Source organism: Dendrobium catenatum, unplaced genomic scaffold (assembly GCF_001605985.2).
Source record: "Dendrobium catenatum unplaced genomic scaffold, ASM160598v2 fragScaff_scaffold_594, whole genome shotgun sequence".
NCBI classification, from domain to species: Eukaryota; Viridiplantae; Streptophyta; class Magnoliopsida; order Asparagales; family Orchidaceae; genus Dendrobium; species Dendrobium catenatum.
Window position 1 is genome coordinate 640,415 of NW_021319056.1, and position 25,419 is coordinate 665,833.

Genomic DNA, 25,419 nt, shown 5'->3' on the forward strand with positions numbered 1-25,419 from the left:
CTCACATGCAATTCAAGGAAGCCTCTCTAGAAGGCAAGAGACCAAAAAAACTAAAAAAAAGCGGTCTAAAATAGAAAAAATTATTACGTGCGGAGTCCGAATAAATCCAAAGGATAATCCAGACGCGGCACATCACCCAATGCACAGTACATTAGATGATGTGGCATGACCGAATTGACCTCCGGACGCATTCAGACATCACACAGAATAATCTGTCCTAAAACATAGCACAAGTATGCTCATTAGTAGAGAACTGAGGTTGGCAACAAAGGCTTAAAACGTTTTGTTAAAAAAAATTAAAGCTGCAGATGTATAATCTATATAAAACTGAATGAATGGCAAGCTTTCAACCTCTCCGGAAGCAAACATGTAGGTACATTTTGAGTTATTGTCGATATCATAACAGGCTTTTCTTCTCATAATGAAGGGAAAAACCTAAAAAAAAAAAGATAAACAGAGTGGTTTTCTACTCAAGAAGCATTGCATTCGATGATCTTTACAATGGAGGAATCCCCAATCTTCTGAAATATCACAGCCCGGTCATAAGGCTTTATGATGCCCGCCGAAGTTCCAAAGTTTATTGCCAGTTTCAAGCTAGCCTCTTCATTTGTGCTGGTCGCACCATCCTGTTTGCCAGGCAAAGAATAATATAACTTATAAGGAGAAAATGGCAATCTAAGCAAAATAAACTAAAATTGTTTGTTACATGGCTGTTAGAAGCATACTTTAATTGTTTACAGCAACAAGCCATGAAAAAAATAGCAGATTGGAACAAAATAATAGGGTGATTATTTCTTAATCATCATACTTAGAGAGGTTTTATTGTGTGCATTCCAGTGATTTGGATAGCCAAAAGCCAAAAATAAGCGCTTGAAATATTTATAGAATTTCAAATAATCCAGCTATTGAACTTGAGTAATGCAAAACTAACTAATGCTATTGCATCTTCTTGTATCATCAAGCATCATCCTCATTATCCTTAGCCAACTACTTCAGGTCGATTATTTTTATAAATTCATACTTTTCATTCATTCATAATGAGTGTGACAAAAAGTGAAAACATATTCTTTGCAAATTATTTTTATGGAGTCAGGATTGCGGCTTACAAGGAGGAGAAAGCGGAGGTGTGGCTTCCGTTTGGATTAGATGTCGACGGGAGCAATTCGAGGTGGACGGACAGATTGAGGTCGTGGGAGATCGAACAAGCTGGGAGGTCAGTGGCTGTGCAGGTGCGATCGTTCGTGGAAGAATGGGAGAGTTGTTGAGATTCGCGGTCGTCTGGGAGGAGGAACCGAGTCAAATTGGTCAGAGGTTTGACGGGTTTTGGGATCAGGCCGCGAGCCTAGGAGCAAATAGAGCCAGCTCGAGGTCGATGTGAGGAGCTCGTGGCCGGATGTTCAGGCTACAGTGAGGCGCGGGATCCGATATGATTTGATTTCCGTGCAATTTCTTGTTCCGTGATTTTTGTTGAATAAAGTTATAGATGTTCTTAGATGACTCAAGTGTTTCGAAAGCAACAACAAAGTCTACTTTGAGATCAGACGTCATTTGTACAGCGTCGTGCGTCATTCTCAGGTGTCGGCCGCCGATTTTGACCAGTCTTGTCAGATTCCACCTCGAGCTGGTCCCACTTAGGCAAATTCGACGCTATGATCACAACAACACAATCCGTTTGACGATCGGAGGTCATTTGACCCTTCAAGTGATGCTTCACGCAAGCTGAACGTCATCTTGAGTCGCCAACTTTGCTCCTTTCACATGTTTTTGTTATATGGGTGAACAGTCATTTAATATTTTTTATAAAAAATATGGAATGATATAAAGACAGTAAAAGAAATGACTTATGTGGGAATAGTTGCATGTGCATCGTTCATGGTACTAACTAGAGATGCACCGTGTATGTAAATTTAAAAAATTTTGGAAAAAAAAAATTTAATTTGCACTAATTAGATGGTGGCTCTTGTGGTGACTATTATTCCTAGAAAAAAAGAACACGATGATTTGAAGTCACTTACAACATCGTCTATAAATAAATTATTATTAAATGTTGTTGACTAATAAAAATGACGAATAAAATAATTAAAATGAAGAAGAAGAAAAAAAGAGCGGAGAAATAAACAGAAATTGAAGAGTTGCATCTCTTCATGCCCTCGATCCGACCCCACCTCGCCAAACGACGCCATTATTTGATTTAACAGCTACTATCAAACGATGTACTCAATAAAAAGGGGAAGAGAAACAGATAGAGGAACACTTCCAATTTCTCTGAAAATTTCTTACTCTTGCAATCGTGTCTCCCATCTAAAGTCGACTTCGTATCCAACTTCCTGTCCACGCCTCTCCTCTCCGCCTCAGGCTCCTTCAATTTTGTCAACAGTAAGCACCCGACTCAGTCATTTTTCTCAGTCTTCTTCCCCACTTCACCACGGCCAAATCCCCATACAGCCGCCTCCAAGGGTTGAAGCCAGTGGCCGCACTCTCATACGAAACACGAAACATTTCCGACTCAATGATTTAGATTCTTCTGTTATAATCTTATTTCATCTTTTATTTAATCTTATAACAGATTTTTACTTTCCACTCAAATAGAGTTCATCATTATTATACTGCCACCTCTTATCTATTACTCATATTTAAATCCAAAATGAAGGCAGATATTTCTTTTGAAGTATAATTGGCCATTCTTATTACTCATCTAAATCCAAAAGCCATCATTGCATTTTGTCTTATTCTAAGGATTTAAGATCGACGGCGTGAGGTTTAAGGATCTAAGATCGTTGACCTTAGGTCCGACCGGGATGGTTTAAGGTCGACGGCGTAGATTAGATTCTGTTAGAAGAATTGTTTGTTTAAACTATCCCACCAGGATCTAAAATCGACTGCGTGAGGTCTTCAAATTTAAAATCATCTCGGTCGGACCTAAGGTCAACGACACGAGGTCTTCAGATTCCAAACCATCTGCTCGGATTAAAAATCAACGGCGCAGGTCTTCAATTTCAAACAATCCCGGTCGGACCTAAGGTACGACGACCGGGGTCTTCGATTTAAATTCTTCCTGACCGGATTTAAAATGGACGGTGCGAGGGCTCTGTAATTTCTTATTTGCCCATTTGATTATGAGCCATAGAAGCAAAATTAGAAATTGTAATTAGATTTGAATAGTATTTGCATGCAAAAAATATTAAAATGAAGCAGAAACTTCATATTGAAACTTTTACTGCTTTGGGACTTTAGTTGAAGGCCACTTAAATTTTTGCTATTGTTTTTTTTTTTTAAAAAAAAAAAATCTGTATGAAAATTTTTATGCATGCAAAGGAGACGTGTATATTACATTTAAATTGGCTAGCATAACTTAGTTACAGAGATTATATTTCTTATATAATTTTAGAATAAGACAAAATGCAATGATGGCTTTTGGATTTAGATGAGTAATAAGAATGGCCAATTATACTTCAAAAGAAATATCTGCCTTCATTTTGGATTTAAATATGAGTAATAGATAAGAGGTGGCAGTATAGTAATGATGAACTCTATTTGAGTGGAAAGTAAAAATTTGTTATAAGATTAAATAAAAGATGAAATAAGATTATAACAGAAGAATCTAAATCATTGAGTCGGAAATGTTTCGTGTTTCGTATGAGAGTGCGGCCACTGGCTTCAACCCTTGGAGGCGGCTGTATGGGGATTTGGCCGTGGTGAAGTGGGGAAAAAGACTGAGAAAAATGACTGAGTCGGGTGCTTACTGTTGACAAAATTGAAGGAGCCTGAGGCGGAGAGGAGAGGCGTGGACAGGAAGTTGGATACGAAGTCGACTTTAGATGGGAGACACGATTGCAAGAGTAAGAAATTTTCAGAGAAATTGGAAGTGTTCCTCTATCTGTTTCTCTTCCCCTTTTTATTGAGTACATCGTTTGATAGCAGTTGTTAAATCAAATAATGGTGTCGTTTGGCGAGGTGGGGTCGGATCGAGGGCATGAAGAGATGCAACTCTTCAATTTCTGTTTATTTCTCCGCTCTTTTTTTCTTCTTCTTTATTTTCATTATTTTATTCATCATTTTTATTAGTCAACAAATGTTATTATTTTTTTTTTTTATGTTTTAAGGTAAGCATGCATATTATTTCAAAATTACATAATATTACTAAAATTTAGAAATATGATGTATTCACTTATTTTGTTGTAATATTAAATAAATGTATACGATAAAATCTAGTGAAATTAAATGAGTGGAAGAGAGAAAATATGTATCATATACGTGATACTACATGAGGTATTTTTCAATAATTAAATTATTTTTCTTAAAATAAATTTGAAGCATTTATTTGCTCTTTCAGTATGTTGGAAGGATTTGTTATTAATAATGTTAGCGAATGAAACTTTAAATATCCGTCCCACCGTTTATTCCTGTCTCATTAATTTGAAACTTTAAATATACTTGGCATAATCCAATTATAATTAAAAAAAAAACATTTGGCCACTTCACAACCAAGTACAATATATATACTGATCAATTAGAAAAAAAAGAATGTTGCCAAAGAGAAAAGTATAATTGGCTATATATAATGTCATAAAAATGCTTACCCTGATTGATCCCCCTAAAACTGGAAATATTCCCTTTACTGGAAGAAGTTGCCTAGCCTGCACCAAGGAAATAGAAATAAATAATAGTACCCCAATGTAAGATTTTGCAACATCTAATTCAACCAATAATACAAAATACTTCATGAATTAGCTTTTCTTCCATTATGATAATTGAAATTTTCTATACCCGAGCAGTTCCGGTTAATGCAGATGTACTAGCTTGAGATGAGGTTACAACGGCCAACACAGGCACTGGGGGCCTATACTTTGCAACCAATCTTGCATGGAAAACATTAAATCACATATCTAGGGTTCGCATTGCAGGCTGATATTTCTGAAAAGGAAAGGTTATAATTATTTGTACCTTGCTCCCTTGCCAGATGAAGTTAACACAATGATCACTGCAGCCTTGACTTTGATTGCAGCCCGAACCTTGAAGAAGATTTATATATCAATTATAGCATCTCATACAAGCAAATCATATAGATGAAAATAATCACAGCATGATAGATATTAAGGCTTCGTTTGGGACGGCTTTTTTGCTGCTTCTTAAAGCAGCTTTTTAGTTAAAAATTTTAACTTTTGTATTAAAAAGCTGCTTTAAGAAGCAGGAGGAAAGCCATCCCAAACGAAACCTAAAACAGTTTTACCGCAGATGATGCAACCGACTCATCATGCGACATTGGTTCTTCAACATGCTTCACTATAACTTTGAACTGTATAGACTGATTAGAGACACTTTCCGCCTACAAAATATTTAAAACTAATTAAGCACCTCTATATATATATATATATATATATATATATATATATATATATAAAGAAACATTGCCAACAAGTTCTTTCCAAGTAAGTCATCATAAAAATATGAGAAAAGATGCTTACTTCAGCACATATTCTACCCACAGTACTTATAGATTCAATAGGATACAGACCTCTGAGTGTTTCTGCACCTAGTAAGATACCATCAGTCCCTAAAAATGGAGAAGAAACAAAATTATTCATTGGCATACCATAATAAAGACAAAGGTCATTTACTATATAAACCGATAATTGAATTACAAACCATCCAGCACAGCGTTGGCCACATCAGTTGCTTCTGCACGTGTTGGACGCAAATTATCAATCATGCTATCAACTACTCTGGTAATTATCGCAGGTTTGCCCGCAATATTGCATTTACGAATAGCAGATTTCTGGAATAAAAACACCTGGAACAGACATAGATCATGCAGATATAAAATAGTCTAGTGCAAATTTTTAGAGTACAAAAATATATATATTTTCGAAGTTAATTAAAAATAAATGATTTTGAAATACATAACACCTAAATCTATTCTAATTATATATCTAACATCTAAACCTTACTATTTATTTATCTACCAACTAAACATCATTCTCTTCCTCTAAAATACCACTCCGTTAACTCCCATCTTTACCTACGAGCCCGACTCTGCCTCGGACGCGACCAAACTCCTCCCATCCTCTTCGCTTTAGCAGATTTGTTTTTCATCTTCTCAATTTCTTCATTGTTGTCGTGTGAAGTGCTTTGGACAAGTAATTTCCGCCTCACGGCAGGATCTACACCATGAAAGTCATCTACGACACAGAAAGAAGGGCGATGAATCCCAAAACTTGAAACAAGCTGCATCACATCAAATCTTTACCATATAAAGATAGATAAAGAGAGATAGAGATAGAGAGAGAGAGACCCTCAATCGATCAATATCATTTTATAGCAGTAAAGAAAGTGTTTCCAATAGTTTCTCTCAATCATCAATACTTACAGTTATCCTAATTTAATAGGATCAAGAAAAAAATCAAGACTGAAAGAAAAATACAATAAAAAATTCTGCTTTGATAAGCTCTAGCTATGAAAAACTCTTAATTTTATTGATTAATAAATGACACTGAACTAAAATCAAATCCACAACAAAGGAGTTCAACAAATTTGTCGATCGCCAGCCCAACATGCATCTCAGGCCTAATTCAATTCATAAAAAATCTTAAGCTCGGAGATTCATAGTAAAAGAGGAGGAAGAAGAGGAGGAAGAAGAAAATGATGAAGACGACAATTGTGATTGCTGCATGATTAAACAATGTTGAAGAAGCTAAATAGTCATGAAGCAATAAAATTCCTCAAATTGCTCGACGCATTCTAGGGAACCTCCATCAATGTAAGTGAGGCCTAAGAGAATCTGACGGGCAACATCAGCGAGAGATTGCTCCGATGATATACGATGGCCTTCTAGGGAAACTCCGTCCATGTATTCAAGGAGAATATGGATCTTGCAAGCGTGGTCGTACATGCCGTGGCACGAACGTCAATGGGGTTATCGACAATTCGGAGGATTTCGATTTCACAGTAGAGCTGGTGGCGGACAGCATCCTCATGGTTGCGTAGATGACTTTAATGGTATAGAACCTGCCGGTGGGGCGGAAATTACTTGTCCGAAGTAGAAGATGAAAAGCAGACCTGCTCGAGCGAAGAAAGGCCAGAAGTTCAATCGTGTCGGGCTGGTAGGAAAGACGGGAGCTAATGGAGTGGCATTTTAAAGGAAGAGAATGATATTTAGGTGGTAGATAAATAAATAATAAGGTTTATGTGTTAGATATGTAATTAGAATAATTTTAGGTGTTATGCATATAAAAACCTCTAAAAAAACAAACAATTCTTCTAACAGAATCTAACCAACATATTTCCGCTCAATTGATGAAAAATTTATCACCTTCTCGGGAGGAAGATCTATCCCTAGATTCCCACGTGAAAATATAATTCCATCAGCTTCTTGTAATATCTCATCAAAGTTCTCCAATCCCTAATCATAATTATCAATGAAAAAAAAAGAGGTCCTCATATTTTATAATCAACCTTGATATGGGATGCTATAACTTTAAAAGTGATATTGAAAAAAAAATTGATAAAAATGACAAGAAAGCTCACCTCTGCATTTTCAATTTTAGCATAAACCTGAGTTTCATGAAGATCAGCAGATTGAAGAAAAGCTCTAAGCTGCATTCAACGGACACAAATATAAGACTTCTTTATGAAAATAAAGGACAATGGTAAGTACCACGACAGCTAATTTTAACACTTGTATCAAATTATGGAACGTGCAGCAATACTTTCATGTAAGACTTTTATCCAATACATAATTAGGCAAGTTAGGAAAAAATCATTAAAAATCACAACAGTAAGGTAAATTTTTTTTTAATTATTATATATTTCTAGACCCCACTACGATGAAGATGATTAGGCAAGTTAGGAGAAAAAAAATGAAGGGCTATATCTCTTGAAGACGAAAACCACTTGTCATATTTTTTTCATTTTCAAACTTAATATAGAAGCCATATGAGAGCATCACTATAGTCTAGCGCATCCCTCTTTCAAGACTAAGGTATGTTTCATTTTCTTTCTATGAATGAAAACATGAAAAATTATCATTGCGAGACTTGTCAAATTGCTAAACATCATTGTAATTTTTTTTTTAGATCATTTACTCTTTTTTTAATTGTTCATCTTGACATTTGATCCCCAACATTTTTAGAAATACAAAATTTATCACCTTTATTGATGATTCCACTCAGATGATTTAGATAATCTTATCAAATAAAAATATAATGTCATTATTATTCTCCCTATTTTACCCCATAATACAAAAATAATCTAATATTAACATCAAGGTATTTCTGATTAACAATACTCGTGATTATCACGTATTATCATCTTTCTTCAAAAAAAAAAAAGAATCACCAACCAATCCACTTGCCCTGACACTCTCTACTAAAATGAAACAAAACAAAAGAAAATTTGTCATTATTTGGAAGTCATGAAGACTTTCTTTTTTAGAATCAAAGATGTAAGAACCTGTTGAACCGGTTCAATCGAATCGGTCCATTTCCATATAAGGGAATGAACGAAGTGGGCAGAGCGAGGGGGCCAAACAAACAAACGGGTGAGCGAACCGGCTGGCGAAATGTACGAGCAATCTAAAGGTGATTGATAGGCATGTGAGGGGTTGGAGATGATCACGAGTGAACATATATGACTACTCATTGAGGGATATATCATTTCGCTTCTTTCAGAGAGACCAAAGGGGAGGAAGCAAGGAATTTTGGGAGAAAGCAAGAAAGAAATTGTGTGAAAGAGAAAAGTTGGAGGAGAATTTCTTCTTCAGTTGAGGTTGTCGAATAATTTGTGCTCGGCAGGAGGAAGAAGAAGAAAGAGGAGTTTATGAGTTTCTATTTCTAATGGCAGAGAAAGTGAAGAAATCCAATTGATGAAAGTCTCGATTCGACGAGGAAGAAGGAAATTTAGGGGGAGAAATTCAACTGTTGAATCGCGGCAAAGCACTAGAACCAAGTAAAGGTTCTTGAGGAAATTTAGGTGTGCATTAAAGAAGGCCCTTTAAGGACTAAAGAAATTTGGAAGAGTTCCAACACACAAAAAAACAAAATAAAGTGAATGATTTTATTTATATAGCAGATACATTTTTAGTTTTCTTCGATGAAATTGTCTGATATTGTATCAAGCATGTGTACTTGTTAAATTTTAAAATATCTATTATGCATTAAATTGAGAAAAATGAAGCAATCAAAATTATAGCATGATTTCATTTGTATGAACCCCTCCAGTTGAGATTTGCATTCAACACGGTCATCATCAGGGTTTTATGAGTATTGTCTTTTCGTTAGTCAACATTATCAACCCTATTTGCTTGCAAACAAACGATCAGTTTCAGCTCATAATTTTTGGAGTTATCGTATATATATCAGAACCAGTGGTATTTATTTTAATATGTGAATTTTCTTTGTAAGAGACCTTGAAATCCTAATATGAACGTATAAAATTATATAGTTCAGTTAACATCAACAATTGTCGGTTCTTAGAGTTTATGCTTTTAGCAGTGAATCTTTCTTATAATAGACCTTGAATGTCTAATATGAATGTATAAAATTAAATACTCCAGTCGACATTACCAATGTTTAAAATTGTGTAATTGGATATTGAGGCGTTTTTTGTTCGTGAGGTGAGGCGTAAGCCTCAAAATAAAAAATTGCGTAATTGACAAATAAGGGTTAAAAATGATTTCTTATATAATACCCAAACAAGATGTTAAAAGATAACATATTATATTTCTATTGAACTATGAAGTAACACATTGACATATATATGAAATAAAAATTACACAAGACGTAAACTGACTAGTGACAAATTACATGAAATATAATTGAAATACAAATATTAGATGAGCAAAATAATATTAAATGTAGAAAATGCTTGAGTATCATATAACATTAAGTTCAGCTCCAAATTCTTTATTTCTCAGTTCTCTACTCATCTACATTTAATTTCTAAAAAAGATTGAAATAGTTGGCAATAACTAGAAAATCATCCATACTATCAATACTGAGGGTATCTTTATTTGAGTCATAATTATAAAAAATTGGTCTCTCCCCTGTCATCCTGTAGAGCCCAATGCCTCATAATATACTTATTATTCATTTATTTCAGTCATCTTCCTCTCTTACAAATGTTTTTCATCAACATAAAGATAAAATTAATACTCTAAAATTTTTAGATGAGGTGGTGGTGGTGTGCGGCTTTCAAGTGATCCTTAACGGCGGCTATGACGACAGTGGATGTGGCGAAGGTGACAAGTTGGAGATTGAGGCAGTTGTTGCAACTCAGGGTTGCATGAAGGCGTGATTTGTTCGGGACTTTACTTTAGGATTTATGTAAGTTTTAATAAAAGAATCTATATAAATAGGGTGAGACGTAAGCCTCACGCTAGCGAGGCGAGGCACGCCTTAAGGCGGGTGTCAATGAAGCTGAGGCACAAGCCTCGTTAAAAAAAACCCGAGGTGCAGGCCTCAAGGCATTTTTCACTGGAATTGTGATAGGAAATACTTGAGTTCGCAAGTAACCCTAAGGGAAATACTTGAGTTCGTTAGAAAACCTATCACTAATTGGTGAAAACAACGATAATAATGCAAAATCTGGGCGAAATCAGCCCCAAAATGATGGATTGCAATAAGAGAAACAAAGCTGAACAAACACGAGAACAAGATACAAATGATCCTCAATTCGAGAGGAGGATCGTCTCTCCCAAATCTCTAGACAAGAGAGTCTAGATCCCAAATGCCAAGAAACTCTAATTTGCAATCAAACAAAATATAACATCTCCCTAATCCCCCTCTATTTTATCCCCACGTAGTGGGATAAAGGCTTGATGTTGTTGTTGTTGTTGTTGTATTGATGGGTGGGACCCATCAATTTGGGAGGACAACAGAAGAGGAGGCGGAGCTTGTCCGCCTCCTATAAACTTGAGTTGACCTTTGAGCCAGCTCAGTCAGTTCAATATGAACCGGCGGCTTAACAAATTGTGCTAAGGCGGGCCTCAATGCGAGCCTCATATTGCGCAATTTTAAGCAATGAACAATACGACCATGTATTTGTTTGGTGGTTCAAATTGCGTTAACTCCAGTCCATTCAAAAAGAAGGATTGGACTTGAACTTAAATTCACTTTTGACCTCTGCAACATCCCCAGGCGTCATATGTGTAGATATATGACACTCATCAGAGCTCATGCGGGTACTTAAATTTCATTTTAAATGATATGTGTGTGTATGCCAGCATACTTATACAATGTGTTTTGTACGTTTGAAAATTCATTCATTATTTCTTTAGCCCACGCAGCATCCTCGGACATCACATATACGTCATGCTCATCGAGGCCCATGCAGTTATCTTAAATTTCATTTTAAATGATAATAGTGCGTATATCAGCAAACTTATACAATGTATTTAGTACGTTCGAAAATTCATTCATTATTTCTTTGGTCCGTGCAACATCCTCAGACGTCACATATATGTCACACTTATCAAGGATATACCTTAGGTGCGTAGCAGAAGCGGAGGCGACGGCGAACGATGAGTTGACACGACGCATGAAACCTGCGATGCACAAATAGATTTTTTATTATCATTTATTCTATTTAATTTTATGCATATATTTATTTTATATTATTTTTTAAAATGGAGGCTACAGAGAAAAAGAGAGGATCCAATCCCTCTTTTTAGAGAGAGAAAGAGAGGGAAGGAATGGATTTAGTTAGGGTTTTGGTGGGAAGGGTGTAGTGGTGAGTGTTGTGGTGTTAGAGAGAGAAAATTCCTCTCTCACTCCAAATTTAGAGAGATAGAGAGAGGGAAATTTTTTTCTCTTTAGGTTGAGGGAAGAGCATGAACAGGGTGAGAGGAGGTGGAGGTGTTGAATGAGGTACTTGAAGGTTGAAATCATGGATTTTCTCTCCCTTTCTATAGAGAAAATTCTCTCTGTAGAATGGGATGATGGAGCTTTTTGATTTAGAGGGTGTAGGAGATAGAGATGAGGCTTCTTTTGTGAAGGTATGTTCATAGTTTGAGGGATGGAGATGAAGAAATAAAAAAATTAGGGTTAGATTTTGGGGTAGGTTTTTGGTTAGATTTTGAGGAGGAAGCAGAAGAGAGGAAAGGAAGAAGAGAAGAAGAAAAGGAGGGAAATGGAAGAGGAAGAAAAAGGAGAAGTCAATGGAGAGAAGGTGAGAAAAAGAGAAGAATGATATTTTAGGATTTAGGTTTTTTATTTTCATTTTTATTATTATTATTTTTAATTTCATTTCTATTTATTATTACTTATATTATATAATATCTAATTTTTTTAATTAATTGTGCATCGACATCATCGTCATCATTCACATTCGCACGCTTCAATGTTGCCTCGTTTCACACATGCAAAATTTAAATTTTCGCCAATCGACGACCATAATAAATATGAGTGTCGATCTTAGTTGTTTCTATTGCTCTGGACGCATTAGCGCTGTCCGTTTTGCAATCGGAGGCCATTTATGTGATTTGGATTTTTGGTCAAAGCTCGTCGGGTGAGTTATGCATGAAGTCGTGCTTTTTTGCTTCCGAAAATCATCATAAGCGGTCAATCCAACCTCGACACTAGTATTGAGGTCAACAACCATGAGAGAAAATGACTGCACTAAAAAATCACACTTAGGAGATCATTGAACTACCAAGAAGGAAGAAAATTGCAGGATGCAAATGATTTATTTTTTTCGATTAAATATAGAGCAGATGGAAGCGTTGAACAATTCAAAGCAAGATTGGTAACCAAAAGATATACCCAATCTTATAGAATCGACTACCAAGAAAATTTGCTCCATATGCGAAAATAAATATAGCAAGTATCCTAATTTCTCTTGTAGCCAATCATGGATGGTCCATGTAGCGGTATGATATCTATATGAATCCATATAAGAATGCTTTCTTATAGGGATACATTCGAGAAGAAGTCTATAAGAATCCACCACTTGGATTTAGTAATTCTTTCATAAAAAATAAAGTGTGCAAATTAAAAAAGACTATATATGACATTAAACAATCTCTGCGAGCATGATTTGGCAAATTCACTAAAGTTATGTATGAAGTTTGATACAAACTAAGCAGATCCTCTTCATAAAATACTTCATTGATATTAAAATCTCAATTCTCTTTAGATATGTTGACGATATAATAGTTACAAGTAATGATAACAGCAAAAAGAAGGCTCTCAAGAAAAAGTTTACTGGACAATTTAATATTAAAGAGTTGGGCAAACTTAAATATTTACTGGCATAAAATTTGTTCAATTAGAACAAAGAATATTCATCTCTCAGCAAAAATTATGTCACAAATCCACTCAAAGAAACATCAATGATTGATTACAAAACCTATAAAACTCGAACTGAATTAAGTCAAAAATTAGACATAGATCAAGAAGAAAAATTAGACATGAGACAATATTAAAGATTAGTTTAAAATTGATATATTTATGACATCATATTATAGCAAGTCTCATCGAGCAATTCATGCACACAATACACTTATAGAATCCTTAGATATCTTAAATCAAGTCCAAGTAAAAGAATTTTATATAAAAGATAGGATACTTTACAAAATGAATGGTGTATTGATGTAGGCTATGTAAGATCACTAGTGGATAGAAGATTCACGATTGGATACTGTAATTTTTTTGGAGGAAAACTCATAAAATGGAAGAGCAAAAACAACCTTTTATTTCAAGATCTAGTGCTGAATTTAAATTTAGTGTCATTACCCACGAAATCTGAGAGCTTTTATAAATCAAAATTATCTTATAAGATTTAAAAATAAAATGGGAAGTGCCCAAGAATATATATATATATATATATATATATATATATATATTGTGATAATAAATATGCTATAAGTATTGCTTATCATCTAGTACAACAAGATAATACCAAGTATGTTCAGGTGGATAGGCATTTCATAAAAAAGAAACTAAAAAATGGGTTGCCTTGTACTCCATGTGTCAGCAGAAAATTAACTTGCTGACATTCTTGCCAAAAGACTATATATATATTGTGATAATAAATATGCTATAAGTATTGCTTATCATCTAGTACAACAAGATAATACCAAGTATGTTCAGGTGGATAGGCATTTCATAAAAAAGAAACTAAAAAATGGGTTGCCTTGTACTCCATGTGTCAGCAGAAAATTAACTTGCTGACATTCTTGCCAAAAGACTCTGCAACCTCATGTTCATAAATATTATAAGCAAATTTAGAATGAAAGATTTATATTATTAAATTTGAGGGGGTGTTGAAATCACTCAAGGTTGGTATGATTGATGGTTTTAACTGGTGGATCGATTCTCTTATAACCTTTAGATTACGCTCCATGTCCCTAGCCTTCCTAGTTTAGCTGCTAGCTCTCTTGAGAACTATTTTCCTTTTTTTTCTTTTTTTGTAATTAGCTTTGATTTATTTCCATTATAAGGCTTCTAAAAAAGTCTATATATACTTCCACAATTTGTACATAATCAAAAAAATAAAATTCAAGCTAGATTTTTCATATTTTTATTTTTCTATAAATATTAATTTGATTATTCATCATAAGATTAATATTAGTAAATGATTTATCAGCAGTTACATCATCCAATTGCTCAATCAGCTCATCAACTACAGCATATATGATTTGTTTAATTTGACATTCAGAAATAGCCTCAATTTCTATTGGATGTTCAAGTTCACGTATGATCTCAAGCTCAAATTTGCATTTAAGCTCCAATATTAACTGCTTTTCAATAATAACTTGTGTTGGTTCATTTTATTGTAGGTACAGCTTTAAATTCAATTATGTTAAGTGTATATTCATATTATCATAATAAAATCTAATCTATGTATAATACATCATTAAAAGAATATTCATGAACTATCATCTCTTTTATAAGATCAAATTCAACCACACAAGTCTTTTGTTGTTCTGTGTATGACAGACTTCAAGGGAGATGGGATTGATTTTTCTTTAAGGATATTAATCACAAGCACGATAGTTCTAATAAAGTGGTTGGCAATTCCTTGATATCTAATAATATTACAAAGCCTCATAAAAAGTTTTTGAATTGTTTTAGCTTAATTCTTTCATGATATCTTGCATAGGACCTTTAGTGAACAAACTAATCTAAAAGCAAATAATATTGTAAAACTTGCATAAATACTAAAACAAATTATAACCACTTTGTTTATAATCTTTAAACAGATTATGCAATTGGCCCCTATATTCATCAAATAAAAAGTATTGTTGTTTTAAGTTTATATTTCATATCACTCCAAATAGATTCAGTACAGCACTTTGCCAAAATGATTGAGCACGTCCCACTAACTTTGATATAACAATTTCAACCCTTTGAAAATCAAACACATATAATATTTAAAAATATCTACCGAGTTATCAATCTAAATTGAAAATTTTCTTTGAGTATACTACCCATCAAATATAGGGTTGTGACACCGGACCGGAGGGGCTCGACGAATCCACGTCGACGATCCGGTGGCCGTGGCCGAGCAAGTCTCCAAGAACTCCTTCTTGGAGAAAGAATCCACCACCTAAGATCACTCTCAGGATAGAGAAATCAAAAACAACAAGGCAAAAGCCTTCATTTTCTTTATTCTCTAAAAATCTCCCTCATTACACTTAATGGCTATGTATTTATAGACAAACCATAGCAACCTACTAGGCTACACACAATATAGGCAAACACTAATCCTATGTAGCCATATAAACTACCAAATGGATTAAACTATCCTGAAGTTAATCAATTAATGGCTCAGCTCCGACGTCAGGTTGTATTTTGAGCATCGTAATAATCAAATTATAGTTGTCTATAACCATAACTTATTTGATACTATTTATTTATTTATTTATTTTTTGGTTAAACCAATTCATATGTCATCTAGCAGACATGATGATGTAATATTAAACTTTGATACTTATTTGATGCAAGATATCTTAGGGCCTAGGGTTCTTAAAGTTGCAAGATAGCGACACAAAAAAGATATAGCGAAATGGATGAAGATCACACCACAAAGATATGGGTTCCGCAGATTCAAAAACCACCTGTTGAAAGAAAAATTCACTTTTGTTTATGTATATTTGAAAATACGGGAAATCCAAATAAAAAGATAATCCAGCAATCGATTAAATAAAACAATAAATATTTAATGTTACCAAAAATCTACAAGTCAATTAAAATTTCATGTCACAATTGAAAGCCCTATTGTTAAAGATTTGACAAAAATCAAGAACTCTTGAAAAACCATCACAAAATATTTAGAAGAAAAAAGAGAACAAAGAAAGATTCCATCAAGTAGAAGAAAACCCAATCCTCATGTCGGCCCAAGCCTAAAAATTTCTGAAAAAAATATTAATCATTACAGTACCGGACTCGAAAGAATCCAATCCACTAGGCAAACACAAGATTGAAGAAAAGATCTCGGATTTTATTAAGTCAATCATTGTTCTTTATATGGCTTAGAAATTTCAGATTTATAATAAGAAATAACCCCAAAGTAGGTAGTTTCCCTATCAACAAAAACAATGAAAACTGTTTGTAGTTTCTGATCCTGTGAAAATGCTGAAATTCGGATTTGCTATATACATACATAATTTCAAATTAGCTGAAATCCCATAAACAACCGCTAACAGAAGGCCCCCTAATGATTGCATCATTTTGGTAAGTAATTGCAAAGCTGCTAATTTTGTTTTGCTGCAATACAGTATTCCTGTAGCAAACAATCGAAAGTTCTGAGCTGATAGTTTAACATCAGTATCCTTTTTCTTTATTCAAAATATACTCGGAGATTGATTTTTAATGAGTGGTGGAGATTTAACCAAACCTGCTACAATCTGATTTTCCTTTTGAAGTGTGAATCCCAAGCCTTTGCTTGATATCATTTTAAACTTTTTTTTTTTTTTTTTTTTTTTTTTTTTTTTTTTGCATAAATTCTATTTTAACGATGTTTAAAATAGCATTTGGAGTAAGTTTTAAGTGTCTTCTAAATTAAATTAACTAAGAGTTGGTAGAAGAGTAGCTTCACTCTTATAGACACAATATTAAATGAGTATATATGTGAAAAGGTGAGGTCTAGTGGCATATAGGATTAAAGAGAGTCGAATTAGATGATTTGGACACATAAAATATTGGCCTTTCAATGATCATGTTAGGAGAGTAGATGCATTAGATTTGGCCCACGTTAAGAAAGGTAGAGGTAGACCTAAAACGACTTTGTACGAAAATATTAAAAATGACTTTTTTTATTATATTTAAATAGAGAATTCTCTTAACAAGACATAATGAAGAAAAAAGATCCATGTAACCGACCCCACATGGTGAGATAAAGGCTTTATGTTGTTGCTGTTCTAAGAGTTGGCAGATTACAAATTTGATTTTTTTTCTCAAATTTTTGTGCATCCCATCCTAAATTTGTTTTGAGACCCTAAGATATTTTGCATTTAATTTGATATTAAAATCTATAGTTGCATCATCATATCAATTAGAAGTATGTCATAACAATTAGGTCATTTAAGAAAATAATAAAATGATGCAATTTAAATGAAATCTGGTAAGATATAATTCTAAACAATTACAGTCTGACTATCATGAAATTCATAATTATATCTCATATTTTGAAGAGAGGAATAACCTTAGGGAATTTTGAAGTAAGATTGATAATTTGAAAGATTTCTATAAATGTTATAATGTGCTTGATACTCAAAGATTTGAAATTGCTAAAATAAAAAATAGTAGAACATAGTCAATATTATCGGTGAAGTATTGCTAGAAAATTTACATAGGTCAATATCAAAGACAAGCCAAAAGAAGAATGATTCTCATTAAATTTATAGGACTAATGCATGATCAATTTAAGAATTGTAAGAGTGGGTGCCATCGAGTTCAGGTGATAAGGGTCATGGAAGTTGTTGTCAGGATCTTGGATTCAAACCTTACCTACATCATAATTAATCAAATCATGAAAACTTTAGGGTGCGGACAAAAAAAAAAGAAATATAAACAAAATAAATATGGTGTTTTTAAATAGTATTTAAGTTTAGACATCTTGTAGTTTAATATTATTTATCATTAGACTATTTTATAATAATTATTTATTCATTAAAAGTCTTAGACAAGAGATTAAGGATGAATTAAACCATAATTCACAAAAACCACAATATGAATCTTTATCGAGATCTTTAAAATATTATCCTTATAATTAAACAACTACAAAAAAAAAAAACATTACCATCATTTCTAAAGCTTGCAAACCTACACCAACATATAAAAACTGGTTTAATTTTAAAAATTCTGATAATTGGGAAATATATAAAGTGGCTCGTAAGGATGCTAAGAAAGCAATATGCGATGCAAAGGCATTAGCTTTTAGTGATTTATATAATAGATTAGATAATAAAGAGGGAGAAAGATATATGTATAAGTTAGCCAAACAAAGAGATAAGAGTAGTAAGGATTTAGTTCAAGTGAAGTGTATTAAAGATGAAGATCAAAAAATACTTTTCTTAGAAGATGATATTCAACAAAGATGGATGAGATATTTTGCTAAACTTTTTAATGAAGATTGTGAAAATAAGATTGACTATAGTGACCTTAGCACCCTAGATGAAAATAAAGATTTATATTTTTATCGGCGTATTAGTAAAACTGAAGTTAGAGAGGCTTTAAAAAAAATGAAGGGTGGAAAAGCTGTTGGACCTGATGATATTCCAATAGAGGTGTGGAAATGCTTAGGAGATGAAGGAATTTCATGGCTTACTAAACTTTTTAATACTATTTTGAAGACTAAAAAGATGCCAGATGAGTGGAGAATGAGTGTGTTAATTCCTATTTTTAAGAATAAAGGTGATGCACAAGATTGTGCGAATTATAGAGGTATTAAGTTAATGTGTCATACTTTAAAACTATGGGAGCGAGTTATGGAGCATAGGTTGCGGCGTGATACTAATGTTTCTCAAAATCAATTTGGATTCATGCCGGGTAGGTCGACTATGGAAGCCATACATTTATTAAGAGGTTTGATGGAGAAATATAGAGAAAATAAGGAGGATCTACATATGATATTTATTGATTTAGAAAAAGCATATGATAAAGTTCCAAGAGAAGTGCTATGGAGAGTTCTTGAAAAGAAAGGAGTCAATAATGCTTATATTCAAATCATTAAAGATATGTATGCAGGAGCTATTACTTGTGTTCAAACACAAGGTGGATTGACCAAGTATTTCCCTATTTCGGTTGGGTTACATCAAGGATCAGCCTTAAGCCCATATCTATTTGCTTTGAGAAAAAGCATTCATGTAGCCGACCCCACGTAGTGGGATAAAGGCTTGATGTTGTTGTTGTTGTTGTTGTAAGTCTGGTCCAAATGAGAAGACTCAAGTTCATAAATATTCTAGGGAGGATGCGGTACAAACAAAAGTTTATTTGCAGTTACAATGAGTTTGCATATGATAATGTTGAATTGGAGCATAAACCTATATTAGAATGTATAGTAAATTATATTGGAGTCCCTAAGGTCTAGGATGTGCTTTACTTTACCCCATGTTTTAAAAACTAAAAAATTGGCGCTATGGCACATTTTGCTACTTACAACTTAAATCCAATCAGCGAAGGGACACCTCCAACCTAACATCCATTAAAATTAGTGTTAATTCTACTCATGTGAAAAAAAAAAGTAAGAATATTAGTTGAATGTTAGATATTATGACTTACAAAAATGTCATCTTTGCCTTATAATAGAGCAATTCACCTCTTCATTCATAGGGATGCCAATAACTAACCCAAATATGACTAGAAAAAATTGGGTTTGGGTTAACCCAATTAATTTTTGGGATGAGTTAGAATCAGAAATCATGACCCAATTAATTTTTGGGTCAAATACAGGTTAATTTGAAAAAGTGAAATTGACCCTATTTTCATTCATGTTCGAGTTAAATGAGACATATGATAAAAGGGTCAAATGTGTCTAGTTAAGATTAGTAGGATTCAGGTTGTGGCAGTTCAGGTTAAACATTTTGACCCGTATGATAAACAGGTTGGGCATTTCAGTCAAGCATATTCGGATTAAACTGAACTGTCAACCCGAATTAACACCCATACTAATTCACTTCAAAGCCATTAAGCCTCTAATATTTTTCTAATAAATAGGAAAAAAATATTAGAATTTCTTGTACTTATCAAAGCACTAAACCACTTTATCCAAAAACACGAAGTTATCGGAACATTCCTTAAAAAAACTTGCAAATAAAGAAAATACCATATTTAAAGAAGTAAATATTCAAACTCACCTCCTTTACATCGTCTGCACGGCGAGTTGCAAATAAAGAAAATATCATATTTAAAGAAGTAAATATTCAAACTCACCTCCTTTACATCATCTGCACCGCGAGTGTAGGAAAGAGATATAAGGTCAACACTGTTCAACGAACCCCAAGTAGAAATAACCTAATATGATTATAAAAAGAGAAGTTGTTAAATATGAATATCAGTAATTCACAGCAAAAGGATTTTAATGAACAATTTATATATCAAACAAGCTTTAACATCTACTTATACAGTATTGACTTTACAATTAAGCAGTAAATAGCAAAAGATAAACTCAACGTAAAATATATTCATCCGCCCGTACTGCATTGCCTTCCATAAAAAAGTGAATAGCCAAAAGCTTAAAAAATGTAGACAATATGGCGCATGCATATACGGTGTGTATGTGAACTTGCTTTCACTTGTGAGTCATACAAACATTCAAAGGAAAAAAAAAGTGTTATATTTCAATTTTCAAGCAAAGTATAAGCTTGCAAACCTTCAAACACAAAACTATCCAAACAATAAATCAAGATCAATATCCTAAACTAAGCTACATTATCTAATAGTGATGTTAATTTTCTTATTACATTATATAAGTTCTAACGAAGATATATGCATGCATCAAGAACATAAAGTTAACTACTCATTAGACCACCACCAAATAAGAAAATAAATGTTTTATCATTTCCATTGCTTATAGGTACTTCTACAAAATTTTAAAGCATGCATCATACAATTTAATACAATAATTTTGATTTAAAGAAAAATGCATTAAAAAAGTGGTGAATGACACCACACACCATCCTTATAATACTTGATCAGCATTCACACCTTAAAAAAACATGAATATAATATACCACAAAAGTTATTCATATGTTGATCATCTTCAATGGTTTTGATCCATACCATCAAAACAAAGTACAAGGATTGCAATTTTTCTACAGAAATTGATTGTCGTTTATATCTATTATATGTGTTACATCACATATTAAAGAGCTCTAATTAAACCGACTAAAAAACAACATTTTTTTCAAACCTCTTTCTATTACATTTGAACCTCTTTCTCCTAAGACAGTTCAATTTAACTACCAAATCTTAACTCCAAAAGTTATCATATATATCCCATTATATGTGTTAGCATGGACCTTGCATTCCATATGAATGTTCCTAGTCTATTATAGGGCGACAAAATTTTGATTGCATGATATCTTATCAATTTGATCTCATCCACCATTGTTGGTGATGGGCAGTCCTCTTTGTCATGTATCCAGGGCAGTCTTTTACTTTTACACCTAAAATTTTTGGTTGTCTGCTTTGTACATTCCTTTTGAATTAGTGGAAAACTCTCTCAGATCATTTGGCATAACTACTTGAGCTACTCACATCCCCCAAAAGTTATTGTTATCATGAACACACCACCAAACGTATTTACATTTCAACAGACATCACTTTTCACGTGTGATCTATCTTCTTTTCTACATCTGCCTTTTTTCACTCATCCCATATGACTGGTCCACTTCCTCACAGAGCGCCTATATCCATTTCTATATAGGTGCAAACACACAATGACCTCATCCACACAACCCCTCCTAGAAAGTTTGATGATCTATTTGTGCTCATTGACATTCATAAAGGTAAATAATAGTATTCTGACAATACTATTAGTCTTATATGTACTTTGATAATTTGTCCTCTATTTCAGGCTTGTCATCCATTTTCTTCCCAAAACAAAACCTTGCTCAATTGACATATTGCGATCTTGTTGCCCCTTATGACATTAAACTAACCACATGCTGATGGTCAAATTTTATAACTTTGTTGATAGTTACAAGGCCTAACAGGTTGCTAAAGACCTGAGCCTATGGGATTGACTACTTTAACACATTATCCTAAATGCCACAATCAATTCTATCTAGATTGTTTTATCTGCTGCCATTAATCAAAGCTGACCTTTGTTAAAAATATATGTGAGTAATACTTTCATCTATAAAGATCACACTAAGGAGTCATATGGAGCGACCATTAAGGTACATTGCTCAAGGGAGGCCAAAAAAAGCAAACTCAATAAGTTTATATATGGACTTAAGCAAAGCCCTCAAGCATGACTCGATTTTTTTTTTCAAAATTCTTGTTCAGCATGGCCTTCACAACAGTACATCAAATAACTCAACCTTTGTCAGATGCAATTCATCTAAAATATTATCTTAAGAAATTATATAGATGACATTTTTTTTTTTATTGGGAGCAGTTAAAATTAAGGTATTGACACTACCTAAAAAGTGTTTCTGACCAAAAATCTGGGTTATCCAAAAGACTTTTTGAAATAGAATTTGCCTATAACAAAGAAAAAAAATTTCAACTCAAGAAAAATGTCACCAGCCTTCTCGAAGAAACTAGTATGATACATATCTTGACACTTAGAAGACTGAAAATAAAGAAAGAATTTTTGTAGAAGACTCTTGTTATCAGAGAGATTGGCTAGTAAATTGAGCTATTTTACTGTCATTAGACAAAACATCTCATATATGTTAAGGGTTGTTAGTCAACATGTGCAAACTCCCAAATAGAAACATTGCCTCCTCTGGACTTGATATGCTAAGATATAGCAGTAAGTCGCCGAATAAAGAACTCTAATGCTATGAGAGATATCCTAATTCGGAATCTTTTTTATGTTAATTCTTTTGGGTCAATTGATGATAAAATATTCAAATATGAGCATTTTATACTTGTGGGCCTTAAAAATACGCTTAATATGCAATTGTCTCCTTCAAAATCTACATAAAAGGCACACTTGCATCATAAATACTGCCATCTATAGACTTGCACCACAATTTTCTCCTTTAAAACCTGCAGCACAATCTCACTCGTGTAGGAGTCATCTCCTTTTAAGACCCACTTCATAATCTCGTGTCATAATCATCAACATCCAAATCTGTATTATACTCTCACTTATGCTACAATAATATTTTCAAATATTGTGCCTCAAGATCAACATCACAACCTCTCTTGCATCACAATCATTTCCTTAAAGACCTAAACCAAAATCTCACTTACACCATAGTTATTGTCACGTTAAGACCCACATCATAGTCTTGCTTGCACCACAGCTCTCATCAAATAGCCTATGTTACAACCTCACTCATATAGTAACCGTCATTATCCATATTTGTGCCACAACCTTGCTTCTATTGCAAACATATCCATCAACACTTTATGACAACCTTGTTTGAGCCGCAACAATCTTCTTCAAGATTTGCTCCACAATCTCACGTGCATCACGGGCATTTCCTTCAATACCAACAATGCATACTCGCTTATGTTGTAACCGTCACTTTTAAGACTTGCATCACAACCTCGCTTGTGTCGCAGTCATTGCCACATCAAAACATATGTTATAACCTCACATGCATTGTAATCATTCATCATATTGGACACTGCAATTTCTAATCGCAGCCATCATATTGGACACTACAATTTCTAATCACAGCCATATTTAGTAAGCCCTGTCTAATGGCTATCCCTATCAAGCTTGATCACATTCATCTTCAAATAGCAGTGCATTGCAACATCTCAACGCATTATCCCCTCAAATCACATACATTTATCAACATGGGGACTTACCCTAGCGCCCTTTGCCTATGCCTTTTCTAATTGCTTAAAGAGGTTTATTGTACGAAAGTCCCTCTAATTATTTGAAGGTGGACTACTCTTATACTAATTTTCAATTGGGCAAAGCCCATGATTTTTCTTCTACGCGAAAAAACTTAATGCCTTGTTATCTTTTGTATTGACTTATGGTGTGTTATTATAGATAAAAAGATACTCTAAGATTTTTTTTTTTTTTTTTTTTTTATACTCTAATATTTGTTGTCTTTATCAACTTGACTGGCATGCAAGACACGTGAAGGTTCTTAACATTATAATCTAAATTGGAGGAGATAGGAGAAAAGCAAAGCCAGTTCCCATATATAAAGACAGTAAATGTAAAATATTACCTGCTTGTCATAACTGGTCAAGGTAGGCAACTCAATTTTAGCTTGACATAAATGCACGATAAAAATGAAGCCAACAAGTGTAGCACTATTCTTCACAAGACAAGTGACATCTTGATCGACTGTCTCCAAGACCTATGCAAATTAATATACAAAATCACAAAAGAAGACCTTAATGAGACAAAAAATCACAACAAATTTATGTGCTTCAAATGAACAATAGAATCTATACCTCAAGCCAAATAGAGGTGGTCTCACTTCCTGTGAAAAGATACTGTCCAATGAAAATTGTGTCACCCTTTTTCACCACCTAAATTTAGGAGGTGTAGCTCAGATCATGTAAGCTAAATTAAGAGCTATACATTTGAATAAATTAACATTAAAAAAGTTCATTTAATAGAATATATAATTATGAGTCTCCCAAATAAATGATAATTCAACATCAAACTTGTTACTTGCTAGAAATATTGAATTTGTAATTGTATATGTTACGCCTCAGTGTTGTACAAAAATTCAACACGTACAGATAAAAATAGTAAGACCAAAATTTTTACGTGGAAAATCCGGAAAGGAAAAAAACTACGGGGACTGACCAAGTTGAAAAATATATTATGTTATAAATGATACAAAATTCTCCTTTCTTCAATGTTAAAGAAGAGGGGGATTAAATAGACGTCTGATTTTTCTTAAGAAAGATTACATAAATCAACTATCCACAGAGGGATAGTGATGGGGACATCAATTGAAAAGTCTACCGTCGACGTGGCCGTAGATCTACGGCCACGATCTGCCCGATGCATTTCTGATTTTAGTATGGTCATTTTATTTTGATGTATTTTATTTCTGCATTCTCCCTTTTTACTCTTGTTTGAGGGATTGAGTCTTGTAGCCCCTCGAGGGTATTTTAGTCTTTTATTTTATGTCATTGTATTAGGCTATTTATAGCCTTCATCTTGTACTTTTGATGGTTAATGAATGATTAAAAGAAATTTCCTGCATTTTGTCTTCTTGAAGCTTTTGTGTAGAGCTTGAAAGTTGAGAGTTTGGTGAAGCCTAGGAGAGGCCACCCGTCGTACCCAACAATCACCTCCGGTGGCTCTTGCCGCCGGCCCCAT

General features: G+C 33.7%; 1 protein-coding gene across 1 annotated transcript; it reads right to left on the reverse strand.

Annotated features, from left to right (window-relative positions):
* Positions 1 to 273: 273 nt before the first annotated feature.
* Positions 274 to 25,419, reverse strand: LOC110115975 (pyruvate kinase 2, cytosolic-like). Its single transcript, XM_028694924.1, has 13 exons — positions 25,381 to 25,419; positions 24,537 to 24,614; positions 24,308 to 24,439; positions 20,370 to 20,450; positions 7,525 to 7,593; positions 7,310 to 7,399; positions 5,647 to 5,791; positions 5,466 to 5,554; positions 5,231 to 5,326; positions 4,945 to 5,012; positions 4,768 to 4,858; positions 4,581 to 4,637; positions 274 to 626 (listed from the first exon to the last, which is right to left on the reverse strand). Exons 1-13 carry the CDS (start codon positions 25,417 to 25,419, stop codon positions 471 to 473), a joined length of 1,191 nt encoding a protein of 396 aa, XP_028550757.1. The 3' UTR covers positions 274 to 470.